Genomic DNA, 20,151 nt, shown 5'->3' on the forward strand with positions numbered 1-20,151 from the left:
TGGTCGCATCCGGAGATTCCCGCGATGCGGCATTTACCGACTCGTGGTCGCGATTCGATGGCTTTTTTGTCCCAATGGTTTCATTAAAGAATATATGAGGAATAAATGAAAAAAGAATAATTGATATTAAGATGGAAGAAAGATGAGGACTAAAATTCTGTGAAGAAATTATTATTGTTATAATATCCCTGTGTACCCAAGACAGGGAAACTTCTAGTTTTTAATGGCACCCTAAATCGAGAGACATAAAAAACGGTTTTATCACACTGAAAATATTATCACATAATTAATTATTAAAGCCTTCATGTATACTAAAGAGAAATATTATTTTTGTTTGTGATCATTGTTCATAATTAAGACATTAAATAATTTACTAAGTGATCACTTTGAAATAAGTTAATTGATTTTTTATATCCGACTGATAGGTCAATGACTTTTAATAAAAGTAAGAAGTTTGTTGGGGCCTTATGTTATAAATTAATGCTTTTTTTTAATTCGGTTTGTCTGTCTGTCAGAATAAAAGTAACCGATATAGCCTAACGGATTTGCAAGTTCAAGTGGAAATTATTCATCAGTCAGTTCTATGCACCCTGTGGCCACTGATGGCCGATGCGGATTTAACGTTCGTTGGAGTGGAGCCCATGGACTGGCAAACGCAGCGTTGGCGGTCCACTCATAAATTGGACAGAGGAGCTTTTTAAGGTTGTTAGAAGACTTGCACGTCTTGTTGGACAGTGGAGATTTATATCTATCAACGATCGACTTACAGCTGAAATTAGGATGATGATGATGATATAGTATATTAGTTATAAGCATATATTTTATTATAAGCAATGTGGTTCACATTTTTGTGTGAATAACATTAGTTGATGCCTATTTTTCAAAAATCGCTTATGAGGAATAGTGTTTAGCGATCGAAATATGACAGAATACATTAGAATATCTGAAAACCTATAATTAAAAGTTTTCGAGGAAAATTCTTTTTCAAATAGCAATGTTTGCACGAAATCGTGTGTGGAGCGATTTACGTACATTAAATTTACATTTGCTTTTAAAATCGAGTCTTTCAGCGTTCGCGGGACGGAGGCCGGCTTCACATTCGTCCGGATAACGGATGCTTGAATCAATACCGGCAACCGTAATCCGGGTGAAATAAAGTAACGGCACTGGCTTGTTAATTTTGTACGACCCAATCAATATTGTATCTGCCGATGTTTCTCGGTTAGGTGTTAATTCGAATGAATTTTTACGTGGCATTTTTCATTTGTTTTCTACGTTTCGTTTATTTTTAAATTTGGAATTGTAGAGATCTCTTTTTTTAATTTGAGATGGTTTAAACTTGATGTCAATTGATACGTTATCATGGAAACTATTTTTATGGGTCATTCTACGCTTGCGGTTGTTCTCTTTTTCTTGAGGACTCCTATTAAATGAAATAAGTACAACTAAAACCTTTCAGTTGTTGAGTTTGTTTTTTTCTGTCAGTTTTATAATTCAGGCTCGGTGTTAGCTGCGAGATTGAATCAGAAATATGGAGATCAGCATAAGAATCTGTCACCCATGTAATTCGAAGAATGACTCCTTTGGAGTGGCAGTAGACAAGGCACAACAGCAACCAGTGGCTATTGGGAGTTAATAAATTCTCGAGTGGCTGCACGAGCGATGTGCATCACCTATTGCCACTTCAGATGAGCAATTCTTTGAGCTGCGTTAGTTACTTTGGATCTCCTGCTCGTTTCTGATTTACCGTCCCCCTAATAAGGATTCTTTAGTGGTCTATTAATAGTTTACACTGGGTCCGTACTCAAACTGTGTATATACTACTGTATAACTGTTACTTTGTTGTACGCATCTAAAACGACAGAGTGAAATATGTCGTTCAAATGTGCGGAATGTACTCAACAAAGGGATAGATGCCACCCGTCTTAACTTCATTTTGTAAAAGGCGAACGGCCTTTACTCGAAATATAACGTATGCTACTGTGTTGTATTCTATTAGAGTATGGATATATAAATATAATATTTGTATATAAGAACAAGTAATAACAGAAAAAATGTTTATATTCTGTAGTAGTATGAGTAAGCGTGAAATTTTATCTGTATATTCATTTACATGTAAAATCAATAATAATTAAGCTGCTGTATAGATAGATAATAGGAGAGTAAGTTGTAAATAAATATATAAGATATTAAAAGATTATTAAAGTTAACCTTTTTTAAAAGATAAATAATCTAAGTTAAATGTAGAGACTTGTATTCGATTTTTTTTTCCTAAACCGTTCTTAATTACATAATATACATTCTTGATAATTAATCGTGAAATTTAGTATAATACTGTAACTTCATTGCATGGAATTTAGGGTTAATTAGTTACACATATTACTGACCTATGCATATTATCTAAGCCTATGTTCAATAATTATGAATAGTACATTAGCCGTATATGTTACACTTTGATTAATTTAATACAAATGAACATACATTATATCTGTGTAATTTTATAGTGTCGATTTCTGTTTGATTTAATTTTTAATTTTTTTCTCTCTTCATTATATTTTCTAAAAAGAAGTACTTTTAGTAGCATGATTGTAAATTTTTCGATTTTTTTCTGGAAGCAAATTGTCTCGAAAATTTATCAGTTATTATCGATTTATTAGTGAAAACACACACTGACAAATAAACTAGCATAACAATCAGATTTATTTTTTTTACTGTGTTATATGTATGTATATACTAATATTTTGTATTGGGATTGTAATGACTTTTAGAAATGAATATGTAAATAAGAATTAACAGGTCGTTCTTTTTTAGGTAAATTCAACAAATAATAAATAACTTTTTTTAAATTTAATATAAATAAAATGCAAGAAAGTATATTTCCCAAAAATTTACACAGCAAGTTCGGACAGGGGAAATATTTAAATATATAATATAACGTGTAGTGTATGTAAAGGAAAAATGAAGTTATGTAACATAAAATTTACTATATGTAGAGGAAGTATGTACATATGAAACACAAAATGTAGTACATATGTAACATATAGTATTATGCGTTTACAGAAAGCATGTACATAGGTAACATAAAGTGTACTTTATATAGGTACATTCATTACAATAAGATAGTTTATAGTAGAATAAGAGAATTAATTATCCCTTCTGGTCGTTAGTGGCAAGTGGGATATAAACGAAGGATGAGTTGCATTATCCTTATGTGTAAATCATTTCCATTGTGCGGTTGGAACTTGTATGTATATTAAATAGTAACATGGAGTAACAGAAACAAAAGCATGTTTAATGATTTAGCTGTAGAGGTTTAAATATTCCATAATATTTGTTTTTAATTTGTTATATTAAAAAATAGAAACTTTGAATAGTTTTCTTTTCTGAATTTCTATTTAAAACCATACGTCTCTTCTATATGCGTATTGTTTTAATGTATGCATCTGTTAAATTCTCGTCTCTTATTTAATGTACCTAAGTACTTATTTCCAGAATAGCTCTTCGGAGTGTTGAGTCCTGTTTCCAATTTAAGACTCGGATGAGATTTGCTATTTAGTTTAAAACTTTTATTGTTTATATCGACCGTACATTAGACAAAAGAAATAATAAATATAGTTTATTAGATGGAAAAAAAATATTGGTATTCAATGTTTACTTGTAGGGAATACTTATTTTAAAATTATTATTTTTTTAATATAATACAAATAAATTTTTCACGCGCATGAATCTTTGCCTGTTATTGCCGTTAAACTGTGTTTTTTTTATTATAATATTTGTTTAATTACAACCGCGTTAATATGTAACACAAAATGTGCTTTTATTTTGGTTTTAATAACAAGTACACAACTTGCTTTTCTTAGACAAATTCGTTAAAGAAAAAAATAAATTTTAAAATTTCTTTAAATTCATGAATTCATATTACTCGATCTGTTTGAGACATTGGACGGATGAAGGAGCTATAAGTTAATTAAGACAGATATTAGGTTCCATCGTTATCTAAAAGCCGATGCCTCATCACCGGGAAATCCAGACGAAAGGAGGAGGTGGCGTTCGTGATTCGCCCGGCTGTGGAGGGACTCCTCGCTTGTGTTGCGTTTAACATTGCGCATGCGTTATCCTCCCTGTCGCCTCTCCCTCTAACTCATGCCCTCTGTCCTCCGTCCCTCTCGCTCCCGGGAGGGTCGATATATACGACGCTAGGTACGCTCGCGGTGTCGTACCCACCGACCAGTACGCAGGTTTCTGGCGTCCTGAGCAAACGTCACTAGAGGCGAGTCGGTCGAAGCAACGCAACGTCGCGGCCGCAACTATGTCGCGCGCCGTGCTTTTTATAAGTGTTTTTACCATATTTTTGGACGTCCTGCAGGCAAGCCAGGTAAGATTCCCCTTTTAGCTGCCCACTTTGGCCGTACACACGGCGTCCCGCGGAGAAGAGCGTCGTGCCGGCCTCACTAAGTCGAAAATCGATTAAACGTTCGGTAATGTTTTCACGGCACGCGTTAAATAGCTTGGCCGGCTGAAAACAGCGGCGGATGCCATAAAAGTTTTTTAGAAATGAACACTTCGCCGTTCTGGCATTATTTTTTTCTACGTAAGCACCTTGTAAAGATTGCGTAATACATGTTGTTACGATTGTAATGCGACGTTCAAGTAGAAATTTACGCGTTCCAAACCACATGATTTTGACATTAGCTCCGAATAGTTATAACATATGACGTTCGCAGTTGTTTAAAATTTGAAAGATTACAGTCGATGTTTTATTTAAATAGGCTTTTAAAAGCTGTTTATTTTAAAATCAATGAATGCAAGTTTAAAAATTTAGTGTACGAATATTTACATAGCCGACGGCAAATTGATTTAGTTTCTTAAAGTTCTTATATTGCTAAAAAGGTAAGATATATCTTATATAACTATACTAGGAGTAGAGGAGAGTCCATAACTGAATATTCATACTAGGTAATTTCGAAGGAACATTCCAGAATTACTTGTTATGAATAAGAACGAAGAGAATATGTAAATCAAGCAATCCCATTGAACCTTTTCGCAGCTAGGGACCGTAGCTAAATTAAAAGAGATTTAGTTCGCTTATTTGCTTTCGGGAAAGGTGTCTCGTTGGGTGAACAGTATTTTAATATAATTAATTAGCAATCGACTCACGTTCCGTTATATAAAGTTAAGGGACATTCTAATTACGTTGTTATTAATTTGGCATTGAATTTTTTGTCATTTATTCATCGAATAGCTATATAACAATTTTGTTATGATCTGACAGCTATTAACATCGCTTTCTTGGGGCTCCGGGGAACTTCAGCTATTCATTGGTAAATTACTGATAACAAGAGAAAAAAATTTAGTTTACAGACATTAAAGCGCATTTCTTACATCTCATCGAGGGTGTTAATATAAATAGATATTCGTTTTTTGAAAAATTTTGCCACCATAAACAATTAGACAGATTTATTATGTAATAATATTGTTTTTTATACAAGACTAAAACTTTAAAGTTTTGTATATTGGTAAAAAAATAAAGCAACATTTCGAACTTGTTTCGAAAGTATTTATTGTACTTATCTAAATCAAAATCGGATTGACATAATAAAAGTCTAGACAGATAATATTGCAGGTATGACGTAATGCTTTATCTGCACTGCATAGAAAAAACTTGGACAGACTTTAAATCAAAATTAATATCGTCTGTACTATTTAAAAAGTTTATACGTAATCAATATTGTCCTTAAAAAAATTCTTTTGAAGTTGTATTAATATGCTAAATAGCATACATTGAAAGCTATTTAACAGTCATTAAAATCATCGCTTTGTTAAAATGCGGCACATTTAAAAAAAAATTGTTCTTTATTTAAAATATGATGTCAATAATTTATAGCTGGCAACGCTTTTAATTGCGAGAATATGAAATAAAGATAATATTTAGGGCTTATCGTGGGGTTTAAAAATTTGAAACAATAGCAGCAAGTATGTCTTACGTTAAGCAACGGCTTTCGGGGGAAATAAATTTCGCCAAACCGTAGAGAATAATCGCCCTGTCCTTTCCTTTTTCTTTACAGGATTTAGGTGTTCCAGCTCGACTATTGTTCCAAAATGTTTCACCGCTGCCTTTTGTCCAGGTTGCGTTTTTGTCCGTAGTATCGAAAGGGAATTGTTTGCGCGTTTAAAAAATTTCCGGAAGCCAAGTGTGCCATCTTTGAAGAGAGTCGACTTTTTAATTTGCTCTTTTAAAGACGGATCTTGAATGGAGGATAAATGATTAACTTTTTCATTACATCAAAGATTAAACGGGCCTTTTAAGTAAATAGGTTTTCTTATCTCGTTGATTTTTTTTGATTAAATAATTTGTAAACGATAATATACATCAGTATTTTCTTTTTCATTTTTAATCAGAAAATTATAATATACGTTAATACGAGAATATACGTTAAGTTTAATAATGACTTTACGGATAAAACACGACATTACCATATCGAACATATCTAATATTATTGTTAGTGTTCTTTACTAATGTATAGCTAATTTAAATGAGAAAAATCTTCGTCATTATTATCAACCTAAGTTTAAAGTTTAAACTAATTTAAAACATACATTTAAGAATGAAAAGCCTAAAAGCGTTTAATTTAAAAAAAATATATAACACCGTTATATAATCATATCACAGCATATTAGTAAAACAAGTATTTTATTCATTATTAATATTCTGAATTTAGTAACTGTATATAGTAATTTTGATAAATATGTTAAAAAGGCTAATTTGCCCTTTTATCTCATGATATAATATACATTTATATGTTTTAGAGCAAATATTTTTTACTTAAACCGGGAAGTTTTATTTTCTATTATTGACATTTATGTGACTGTAATTTTTTTCACAATTTTAAAGGTCAGGTTAAACCTTGAAAGTGAAGTAAAACAAATTGCTTTCGAAATAACTTACCCTGCATTAATTAATTTAATTAAGCGCACACGCGTGCACTTAATGGCGGCGTGTTGTCGAGAATATCGTGTGCGGCGAGCTGGACTGAAGATTGCGATCGTACCTAAAATTCTTTTCTAATTCTTTTTCCAAATATTGAAAAAATATTAAGTTCCATATTTAAATTTTAATAATTTAACATGTTTTTTTCTTTCTCTCAACTTCAATAAAAAAATTTTTTTAGGCCGCATGGAAATTTTCGAGACTATGTATAGCCATTAACTATTATAAAAAAACAATATAATAGCAAAGAAAAATAAAAGTATAGAAAAGGATCATAATAACTATCATTTTAAGTAAAAATTTGACATACGTATCTGGAATAGCTATCATTAACACGTGGTTATTCGTATAAAAGGCAATTGTAAATACATATTATAATAAAAATTAGATCTAACAAAACTATATACAACTGCAATAAAATGAAATTTACCTTCCATTGCCACTTAGCTGGATTAGTTTTCTCGTAGCGTTTGTGCTTTTAACTCAGCTTCTACAATTACAAATTGGAAACTAAATAATGACTAAAAGAATTTTAAAATGAATGAACTTAAAAATGTTACAGTCGAGTTTTTTGCTAAACTACGCATTTTAAACTAATTAGTTAAATTATAAACCTTAATTAATTTTAAAAGTGATGTTATTAAAATATATTTTAATACTCAGTGAATTATTTTATTTATTTATAAAATCTTTTTGAACGTCGTTTTATAAATTTATTTTAATGATTCTTTACAAATAATTAAGTTCTCCTTAAACTATAAAATAATAATTTTAGTTCTCATAGTATTATAGTTTTTAAGATATTTATATCCGTCTATAGTATAGTAGTGTGATGAAAATATTATAGCTTATCAAGCAATCGTAGGTCGCGGATTCGATTCTCGGTATACAATCTTATATATTTCTCACTTTGTGCATTAATCATATAGTACTGCCACTACTCACAAACTAGTTTCCAAAGAACGGATAGCAGCGTAGTATCTAGCATAGCACTACACTGCGATCGCCAACAAACTGTAAAGGAGATTATGGTGTATCCCCCGTTTATATTTTAGGGGGAGGCCTATACTTTGACATTAGTATTCTGATCACATAAGATAATAGTTGACATAAACCACTCAAATACGATCAAACGTTCCAAGTTCAGCAACATTAAAAAATTAATAAATAATGTACACACTTCAGGTTTACTAAATATTTATTGTTATATAATAAACGCGATTTTATTAAACGCTCGAAGCACAGTTCAAGCAATGCTTTCTTTCGATTACCCGGGTACAAGGTTTATAAAAACAAAGTTTTTTTATTTAATACATCTTTTTTCAAAATAGTTGATTTAACATGGGGCAATAATATAGTCACTTTTCTTGTATCCTAAATGGCGCAGTTACATTATATATTTTAAAATGGCAATATTAATAAAAACTGAAACATATAAAAACGTTAAAAACCTAAGTAAATCTAAAATATATACTAAAATGTATTGACAGCTTTTTATTTTATGAGGGCTCTCGTATGAAAAAATAAAATTTTAGGGATTTTATGATTTAATTCCTTGTACTAAAAGTAACTGATTTTATTGAGACTTTTTAAAAGTAGAAATAGATGATAATATCAACCTTGATGGTATCGCGTAAAAGAGATCCGGCGTTTATATATCCGCCACGAGTTTTATTCTGATCCAGAAATTTAAAGGAAATATGGACTCTGGTCTTTAAGTTATTCAAATAAATCGACATGAAAATTCAATAATTTTTATGTGTTTTTATAAAAAAAAATTCTTCCACGAATGAATGCTTCAATGAACGAGTCGTGTAGCAAATTGCAACATGCTCTTTGACATTCACTTTGATTTATACTAGCGTGGGTCTCGCTAATAAAATAGCTTCTTCGCTTCGGCAAATATCGTTAGTTCTACATATACTATATGTAGATGTATCTAGAACGTTCAATGATTGGAAACATAGTTATTGGAACGTTGAATAAAATCTTTAGAATAATGGAGTCTATAAAACAATTTGTCGGTTCTTGATTTTAGAACGAGAACTGTTTCGAATTTTTAAAGGAATGAATTTTCTTATTCTAACTGGCGACTGTTTTTGTTATTTTGATTATCTAAGTTGTACATGTATTTGGTGTTTAGCAACACAAATTTTCATCATCATTTCAGCTGAGGGATTTCGATTGCAGGGCAAAGGTCTCCACTATACATTTCCAATAAGCTTAGAAGCAGTTTACATCAAGCGTGTTTCTTCATTTAATATATCAACTTTCAAAAAAAGTTAACATTAAAAAAGCTGGAGGATAAAAACACGGGTTAGTGTACGGCATTGGTTTCAATTATAAGATTTCTAAAAAGTTTTAAAACTTATTTAAATATCGACTTTGATATATTATTTAATATGTGACTTAGTTTTGATCCAAAGATAGTAAGCGATATATTTCGTTCATTAGAAAGTGATGCTATACAAGACTGCTGATTTTGTGTTACAAAATTTTGCGTAGTTACAAATGTTCATGGTATGTCCTCTTTGTTCAATAATTTAAATAAATATGATTTAGTTTGTTGTGGGGGCTTTTCTCAGGCTAGTTCGCGTTAGGAATCCTCGTACTATACTTTTAAAAATTACATAATAGAGAAGCTTAATTTGATTCTAGTTTCCATAAAAATAGGCTCTTCGGGCATTTTTCTTTTGATGCACATGTGTTATCACTATAAAAAAGTTAAAAATGTTATGTATAACTGAATAACTAGATGTATATCTAACGGTGTTCATAGTTTTGGACCGGGAGATTGGTAAGCGATTAAAACAACAGCATAAAGGTTTTATATAAACGTTACGAAATGACTGTTTTAGAAATGTGTTCATTAGCTTTTGTATGGACATGTCCATAACAGAGAGCGCAGAATATAATAGCAAGGCCAACGCTTTTATCAAACTAACTGAACGGGTGCCGTCAATTTTTAGTCTGTTGAATAGAGGTCACCTTTAACAATTAGCAGCTTTGAAATGCTTTGGAATATATACAAAGGTTGATACCATAACACAAAGGACTATAGGTCCTTTGTGTGGCGAATAGGTTTTATTTCCTTTTGTTACTTTGACACTGTTTGCTGTGTGGGAGGTTAGTGAGATGATTATAGTGATAGGTTGCTATAATACGTAGTCTGTCATAACTTTATGTTCTCGTTTACTAATCACTTAAAATATTTTTCATGTAATTTTTGCCAAAATAGTTGGTGATAGAAAAAGATTTTTTATTTTTTCAACTAGCTGCGTCAATAGAGGTACTAATGAACAGATGAGTTGTGAAAAATTACACGCCTGCCACAATACAAAAGTAAAAAAAATTACAATCAATTTTCAAAGTTATCACAATATTCGTCGTTAATGTTAATATTTTATTTTAAATTCAAATTCAAAATATTTGAATAGGAATAGAAATGCACTTTTGAATCGTCGATTATTTTAAAATTATAATTAGTAAGCTACCTAACTAAGGTAACTTAAATAAATAAGTTTTATATTTCGCATAATACGAAACTATAAAATGAAAAAAAAAATAAAAATATGTTTTGTTTTTTTCCTTCAAATTCAAAATTATTCTGTGATTTGTGAGAAAAAGTTTTTACTACTTTTCTCGTAATTTTTCTATTATTTTATGTACGAGTACCTTTCCGTGCCGTAATAAAAACATGAAAAAAATAAGCCGAATTGGCCGAGCTGACCCCAACTTTTAAGCTTAGCAACAAATTTAAGATTTTATTATTCATAATAATTCGCAATATTCAAACCAGTTACCTTAGACATCGTGGACAAATTATTGAATGATTTTCTCGCAATTTTCATTCTATCGATATTATAAGCCATTTTATTTTTGTTGAAAGTTCAAAGATTCAGATAAAAGTGTTTCGTTGAACTGATCCGAGTACCCCGTAATCCCTTGATACTTCGCCACCGTCAGCTTGACTTGAGATTGATTGAAAAGATTTCTTTCAATTCAAATATCAATTTCTGGTTCCATTAATTCACGAATACAAAATTTAATTCATTTTTAATTTACATAGTTATTCCTCTTTTTGTATTTCCTTCATTAACAATAACTGAAAACGCGGCTATACTTATTCATTTTACATGAAACTTTACCGATAATTGAATTTATCATTACGTTATACAAAATTATTTTGATATTTTAATTACCGAGGAAAAATGTAGCTCTTAAATTTTGTTCAAAATAGTATTAGTATATGTGCCTTATTTGTTTTTATTAAGGAATGAAAAAATAAGACACATATTTATTAAAAGAATCAACACTAGTAGGTACAGTTACTAACACTAACAGAACATTAAAAATATTGGACAAGTATTGTTGTTCCACTTGTTCAAGGAAGTCACAAAATCTATTAATAGTAATATCTTTTAGGTGTATATTAATAACAACATTTTGATTAAAACTAGAAAAATTACTACATTAAAACTTTGGAAATAATGATATTTATTATTGCGTGTCATGTTACACAACAACTTGATATTTTCTTTTGTTAAAAAATAAAGCTCTTAAGTTTGAATCAAAATATTAAGACTGTTATATCCGCTATACATACACATATTAGCAACATAATAATAACTAATATTAAGAATTGAGACACAAGAAAGTGATAACACTTGGACATTTAAAAATGCTACAACAAAACACTAATACATGACAAAAATTCAAATTATTTATAAAAGTAAAACTTGAAACACGCAATATGGAAAAGCTAACTTATCACTAAGCTCATCCTAACGTTGTAGTGCTTTTAATAACCGTTTAATTTCCAATTTCGTACACAGCTGTGCAGATAAAATAATCCTTTGTTAAAAATAGAATACGTCTCTAAAGTATTATCCGCCTCAACAAGATGGCGCCGCCTGCAAGGTAGAGTTAAGCCGGGCTTAGACTACGAGTAGGGCTTTACAAGGAGCGATTTTTAATAACATAAAAGGAATTTAATGTTTTTTATTACGTTAAAAATAATCACAATTTTTCTTTGCTAATATCAACGAAACTTAAATTATTAAAACATGATTATTACATAAAAACTTAAATTTAATTTCAAAATTTCAAATATTTCATTTTTATAAATTGAAAGAAATAACTTATTGAACGAAAGTTATATTGGTTTTAATTTAAAATATGAATCAAATAAACAAGAAAGTTAAAACTAAATGAAAAATATTTGCATAAGATTTGAAACAAAAAATTTAGCGAAAAGAATTTGTATTATTTTTCAATTAATTTATTAACAGGAGAATTCGTTACCTAAAATAAGAACATTTTATGAACATCAGTTACATTGTATCTAATTGACCTTTTTTAAATTATTAATTTATTTTTACTTTTTAGGTACACTGTGTAATAATTTGTTATTTTATAGTTAGGATTAAGTAGAAATACGCTAATTTATAATAAATAGGCGATTCTCAAAAAAAAAAATCCAAACTTTTAGTTTCAAAGAACGTTACACTATAATATAACGGAGCCGTTTGTGAATAATGAAGCGTTCTACTTCGTGGCCATACACTTCATTCTTTAGACGCCTTTAGAAAAACCTAGAGTAACCTAGCATGCGAGCTTTTTGCTTTGTTATAAAAGTATCCACATTTCTTGAATATGTTCTTACGTTTAAATGTTATAACCAGAATGAGAAAAGCGAATTTTAGGAAAAAAAGCTGTTTTGTGGAATGTACAATTATTATTTTCTTCTGATACTTGTAACTCACTTTGCTTGCATGAATGCCCTTTATGTGACTTTTAAGCAGATTTTCTAGAAAGAAAATTGGTACATACTGAATGACGTTTCATCCTTATAAATTTATTCAAAAATGTCTAAAATAATCCAGAAGAAACTGACCTGTTTTAAAAAAATATATTAATTTTTACAATAATATCATCTAGATTCTAGATGTTAATACTTTAGTTTAGATGCCTTTTATTCTAGATTCTCGAATAAAAGGCGTGTGACGTGTGTTTAGCACAGTTAAAGCCGCAAGAAGTTGCTAGATACGCGCAGCGCTATGCCGGTCATCGAGGCTATCTTTGAAGGAGGCATATGCCTTGCAGTGAGCGTCTATCAACTGAAAAGAAGAAGATACAACGCGAAATTGTTTAAAAAGTTTTAATAATATTTAAGCCTAATTTAAACACAAGTTTTATATTAGGCAAGATAATATTTTTACTATTTCAATTTTAATATAGCCAATGTTATAAGTATACACTTGGATCGTATTAAACCAGAACAAACTATGCTTAAGCACTTTCATTTAAGTTGAGCGAAGCGAAACTTTAGCTGCAAATTCCAAGAAAATCGGAAAACTCTTGACTGAAACTGCTGTGGGTTTTCTTTAGTGCCCTTACAATCTGCACAAAGAGCGAGGGTGATGGGAGGTTGAAAATTTCCTGCATATAATTCCTAACAAATTTAATGTTTTTTTTTTCAAGAGAATCGAGAACTAAATTAATTATTTCATAACTTTCTAACGGTATTATTTTGGAAAATAACTATAACTATTTTTAATCTGTCCTAGAAGCAGTTGCTTATTGGAATTATTTCTATTCTCGATAAAATTGAAACGTGTAGTATAAATAGAAGTTAGTTTTCCCCGAGAAACAAATACCTCAAAGCCCGCACAATTAACTGAACAAGTACTACGACGCAGTTAATGATATAACTAAGAATTAATTCACTATTGATTCATTAAAATTAGACTCCTACATAGAAGCGAAGGGTGTAATAGCAAAGCGTTTCTATAATCAGCTGAAGGATTTAGGTTTTTCAAGAACGAACATCAGCTTATTTCTCAAACGGGAAACGCTGAATTTGTAGGATCATTTAAAATTTGGTTAGGTAGGTAGAGTTTGTTCGGTTAAGGTATAAATCTAAGGCCTCTTCCCACAGCGCGATGGATCCGGCATCCGCACAGTGAACCCACGTAATACTCGTACTGAGAAGTTACGTCTGGAATTATGAAATTTTTGTCGTTGTATTAATGAAAGTTAAATGCACTGATAAAAAACAAAATACGGATAGATGGAAAATTTTAAATTTAATAATAATAAAGCCTTTTATTTTATTTCACTCTTTTTACATTTCAAATATTGTAATTAGAGTTATTAGCTTTACGTTATTTAAAGTGTAAGTATGGTAAGTCAATTAAGTTATGTGATAAGATCTCAGTGAGGGTAAAGGGCTCCTCCAGCTGCTTCCGCATTTCCCTTTCGTTGCCTTTTTCCATCCAATCCTTCCCTGCAGTTTGGACTATGTCAACCCACCGTTTATGTGGACTTCTATCATTCCTTTTGCCTAACATTGATCTTTTTTTATTATAAAGCTATTTTAGTCTATCTATTTCTTGGGAGCGCGCAATATATCCTGCCAGCGTCTAATTCAGGCGTAATGCATGACAATGCGTCTGTTATATTTGTTTTTCTTAATACACTGTTCCTGACTTCCTATTTTTTCTTTATCTTTCGGATGCTTCTTTTCATGGCTTTCAGAGATGTATTTATATTTTCTTTCACTCTACTAATGTAAGACCATGACTGACAGCCATAATGAAAGCTGGGTAGTCCAGGTTTTTATATTACAGTTTTCTCTACAGAGATACAGTATTTCAGAAATACAGTATTTCTGATTAAGAATTTCCCTTAGTGACCAAAATTTTTTCATGTGATGTTTTACCTTCTTTCTACTTCTTCCTCATTGTTGATTCTTACAAGTAAGAATTGTCTACCGAAGAAGTTATATGAAGATACATATTCTATACTGTTTTCTTTTATCGTGATGGGTGCGTTCAGTTGATTAACGAATATGTAATGAATAAAGAGATAGATTAAGATAGTGAATCCTTGCGATGTTCGATGTAAGAATTATTTATGTAAGGCTAAACGTATCTTTTTCAATGTTTCATTCCCTTACTTTTCATAGTAAGGACTACAATAGAGCTATTCACGTTTGAAACAATGATGCAGTAGACTTTTGTTCTTGCACTCGAAATCTTGAAACGATGAAAGGCAGACATCCAGATTTAAAATATTCGTTAAAAGCGCGATATTTCAGTTGAGCAAGTACTGACAGATAACTGATATTCTTTTAATTTTTTAAGCCGATAAATAAATACTCTCTGTGCTCGTTTTAGGATCGTATACACAATCCTTCCGGGCATGCCTAAAAAGTTTATTAAACAAAGTTCTAAAAATATTCTATTGCAGTATGAAAGATTTTAATTGGTTACAAACTCTACTACTGTATTAAGGATATATTGAAAATGTTTATGAAAAGAAAACTCGTCTGAGATTATTATGGTTCAACTCAGGGCGCGTTTGGAACGTATCGTAGCTTAAAGTTTAAGAATGTCATTGCAGGTAGCTCAAGCCGATTCTAACTTTTGTCAATTTGGGCTCCTCTAGCATTCTCATGATGTACACTTGTGGTCATCGTAAACATGGGTAACAATAAGAATAAATAAATTAATATACTTACATATACTTTTAAAATACAATTTGTTTTAAGCAAAGACTAAAATGAAATGAAACTGTTATCAAGCAATAAATTGCATTCGATAAATATAGATTTATTTAAGTAAAAGACACAATATTTCGTTAACAATAATGTAGTTTTTAAATAGTAATATACTTTGCACTAGAAAATATGTCATCATTTCTAAAAGACATTTTCTAAATAAAGATAACGTTCGTACATTGTGTGAAAAGCGGAAATGACAACTGGTAAGAGGATTTATTCCTGAAAGCACGAAAAGTCCAACGGGAGTTAAACGGGAGTGGAAGAGGAAATGGGAATTTATACTGAAATTGAATTTATTGCGATATTAAATTTTCCTTGAAGCAGTATATTTAAACTTTCAGAAATATGAAATTATGTATGTACACTAAATTTTTCTTTATGTAAAAAGACGGTGTCATGAAACGGCCAATCTTTAAAACATACAGGGTCATTGGTTGTGAGCGTTTAGAGCTTTAAAGCGAGAGCTTTAAAAGGGTGAAGCTGTAGCTCATTTGTCAGCATTTTACTTTTCCAACTTTCACCCGGGAATCTTTTACACTAATTAATTATTTTCTATTGGAATGCAACAGGCAAACAGTTTTAGGAATTACGAAGTCTGCAGGGACTGATAGTAAACAATAATTAAATTTATAAAGTAGTAATCCGAATTTTAAAAATGCTAATCTTTCTATATCATCAATACGATGTTTATTATTTCTGAAACCACTAATTTTTGGAAAGTTTATACCATACAACGGATTAGTTATATGTTGATCCCTTTAATTTTATTTCACCTATAACTAATCATTCTGTATACATTTAATAAAGAAATGACTGGCAGTGCCTTCAAACTTAATAATCATAAAGTAATATATGAGACGGAGCCTAATTGAGTCACGGGCGCACGGAATGCCCAATGGAGCGGCAAATAGGTCCTTCTGCTCCAGTTGCTATGGTAACAGACCTCGATCCAGTAATGGCCAGGGCTGAACTAATCTCGTGAATTCCATCCAGTAGATTAACCCGTGAAAAATGAATTTTAAGGTTACTTAACCCACGTAGATAGGTAAATTCCACTGAATAATTTACTTATCGTATTTCTTACCGTTCATGTAAAATATTTAACTCAACTCTGGCCGCGAAGAACTTGCTTTTATTTACGCCTCATGAATTGTTTTATTATGCGAACAGAAAAACGGAACAGTTTTCCATTTTTTTAGTACTCATACTTGAATAATAATGATGTTGATATATTTCACGTGTAAATGAATAAGTAATATATTAAGTTAATTACTGTGCAATGTAAAAGTGAATAATCACCAGAGATTTTAAATAGGACCTGTTAAAAGCGAACTGCGTCCTAAGTCTTTCGACCTAAACAAGGTTATTCGTCCACCGTTTATTTTCATTATTAGAATGTAAGAAGGGTCCAATTTGATTGAAATTAGAATCAAATTGAACTTATAAAGATATCTCTTGAAACTAAGAGGCTTCTTAACCCGCCCTGGTCTAAGAAGAGCTCATTACAAAATCAAATTGTTTTCTTTAGCGGTCGCTTCCAAAATATCCATAATATAGAAGTAAAGCAATTTATTCCCAGGATTATACCTTAAAAATCTAATGTAATAGGATCTTTCTTAACTAAAATTTTTAAGTATGTTTGAATGGGTTATAATTAATCGTCACTCCCATTGAACAAAATGATAAGTCCGAACATGTAACTTTTCAGGAGGATACGAAAAACTAAATATTGGTTATATGTTAAAAATTGATGCACTAAAAATTATAATCCTTTTAATATTTTGAAAGCTAATTTTATAACGAAATTATCTTTGAATAGTTATATCTGAAAGTACGCTTTGCATATAATCGTTGTACCTCCTTGGTTATTAAGAGAAAAAAAAATTAAACTTTGTCTGTCTGCGCTATTTTAGCCAGAAAATTATGTAAAAAATTGACGAGGTGTACTGGAAGATTGCAAATTTTTAAAAACTTGATAAAAATGATACCGGTGATTGTCATTTTATTCGGCGGTGGCAGTGATATTACGGATGGGCATTGAATTCAGATATTATTAGTTATTTAGAAAGGTCTTCTGGATTATTTTTGTATTTCATAGGAATAACTTTCGATGTACTAGAGAAACTTTAGAGTAAGAATTTCAAGTTTAATCCTACAGAGCGCTATCATTGTATTACATATTCAAGTTAGACTTCGTAGATAGATGCAACGTGAATACTGCAATTAAGGAATAAACTTGGACGTTTGCACTGCTTTAACTAACATAGCAAGACTATTGTCTTCGTAAATTATTTGACCGGCTAGCTGTATTCACATCGCTGGTCCACATTTGAGGCTCCGTTGGTCGCAAATGTTTGACCAACTAAGCATGAATTGAATGGACGGCCGTGGCATGTTCCACAATGCCAAGTTTCCGGATTCAGTTGTCGGTGCTCCAACCGTATGTCAGTAATCGGATTGTTGTCCCATAAACGTGCATTGTTGTGCGAACTCGACACGCTCGGTTTGCCTCTTTATATGATTATTTTGTTGTATAAACTATGTCCAACACAATGTTGTAATATATACAGGCTGTTATGAATTAGAGCGTATGTTTTATCCTTTTACATTTAATTGTAATATATCTGCCTCCCTCTCTCTGCCTGGTCGTTTCATTTACATCTAAGGATTATGGTTTGTATAATCAAATCTTTTAGTACCTAGATATTTATAGGGTGGTCTGTCTAATGTATTATCAGTCCTCTCAACACATTGCGTCAGCACCACATTTCAAAGGCATCGATTTTCTGTCTAAGAGCGGCCTTGACTGTTCATGTCTCGATACTATAGACAGCGATAGCAAATATTGTATATACTATATGTACATTACCGGTATAAATAATTAGTCGAAAGTTATGCAGCAATGAAGTGTTTGTCCAGGGTTGTAATAGTTATATGCTGTAACTTCTCTATGAAATGTAATCAGAAGTGAGCTTGCGTAGAAAAAGACGTCAACCCACAAGGCGAACAGACTTTCTTTCTTAACTTAACTTTCATTTTTAAGATTGGATAACGCTGAATGCAAGCTGCTTTCAAATGGTCCAATTGAAAATCAACGGGAAGCCAGAGCCCAGCAGTGGACTTTTTACGGTTGAAATGTTGTAAAAATTAATTAGTGTTCTCAATGTACGCTTCATCACTTTATTTCATTAAAGTTTTGACTTTAACTACGAGCGTATAAATTCAATAAAAATTCGATTCAATTTTCAACTTCTAGACACATTTTAAAGAAAGTTTAAAGAACTAATTTAACGAAGTCTGTAAAGTTTCAGACTGCTTGCTAACAGAGTATAAGTAATTTATGATAGTTCATCTTAAAAAAAAACTGTAAAATGAACCAGTTAATAAAAAATATGTAGCGAAATGTATTTTTTTCTCTAGAAGGTCGATGGAATACCGCTAACAAAGAACCTTCGGCGAAAGAATTTTTATTTCATTTTTCAAACCTAACCATAGCATTAACATAATGACATAAAAACATATTTGTACGGATTCGTGAAGTAACATTATTATTATTGCAAACATGGCTCAAGGCAAAAGCAACGTGCTTTATAATACGAAATCACAACTGGAATAAATTTAAAGTAATTAACTTTGTGAGCTAAAATGCACGCCCGCTGCGAACTGCGTCGCTTTGTAGGCTGTGTAAGTTCGTCTAAATTGTCATTTGCTGCATTTTCACGTTTCTTTTTGATATTTCAATTTACAGTAGGAATATTAAAAATTGCATCAAAGCGAATATGAGTTCGTGTGCTCGTTTGTACGTATTTGTTATTCTCTTTTGTTTAGTTACAGCCAGTAATGTTAAACTTTATGAGGGTGTTATTAAGAAATTACAAGCCCATTAAGTAGTAGCATGCAATCGATTTCTAATACATGACTGAAGATTCTTTTAAAAAAAGAAACAACTGAAAAAGAAACAAAAAAAAATAATCAGAAATAATTATAACTATTGAAACTGAACTTTAGGCAGTTTCTTTTAATATTATCGATCACAGAACGATTTTATTGATTCCATGTTTAATCAATAAATGAAGTGATCATTTTTGAATAACATATATCACTATATTTTTTATATCAGAATGCGACAGTCCAGTAACCTCTCAGCAATATAAAGTTTATCGGGGTAGATAGAACATTTAATAATTTTATTTCTCATTAATACAATTTTGTTAATGCGTTATACGATACGTGTATAATGAGATTGCAAGTTGATTTATATGCATCGAACGCTTTACATATTATAACACGCAATTTACCACAGATGCTATAAACCATCATCTGTTTATGTTTATCACCGATGTAATCCATAACGGAATTGTAATTGCATTATGCTCGCTGTTGTATGTTAGTTGTCAATATATGCTGGCTATTAATTCCAGCTCTATATTAGCATCGGGGCGTTAATTGGTCGCCGACACCTCAATACATGTTTATCGCGTGGTTGAACGCATTGATTTACAGTGCTCGATGGTTTATTGCTATTGTTGCATAGTCAATAACGAAAGGTACACGGCTATTATAACGATATCTATGTATTTATGGTCGTTAATGTAAA

General features: G+C 31.0%; 1 protein-coding gene across 1 annotated transcript in view; it reads left to right on the plus strand.

Annotated features, from left to right (window-relative positions):
- Positions 1-4,246: 4,246 nt before the first annotated feature.
- LOC137928653 (amyloid-beta-like protein) overlaps positions 4,247-20,151 on the plus strand; it is a 168,995-nt gene continuing 153,090 nt past the window's right edge. Inside the window, exon 1 of the mRNA XM_068771576.1 lies at positions 4,247-4,375. Coding sequence (XP_068627677.1) covers positions 4,310-4,375 — 66 coding nt within the window. The 5' untranslated portion in view covers positions 4,247-4,309. The remainder of the gene's footprint in view (positions 4,376-20,151) is intronic.

This window comes from Battus philenor, unplaced genomic scaffold, assembly GCF_028537555.1.
Source record: "Battus philenor isolate CCGP_79_NKW_IND1 unplaced genomic scaffold, ilBatPhil1.0.hap1 SCAF_11, whole genome shotgun sequence".
NCBI classification, from domain to species: domain Eukaryota; kingdom Metazoa; phylum Arthropoda; class Insecta; order Lepidoptera; family Papilionidae; genus Battus; species Battus philenor.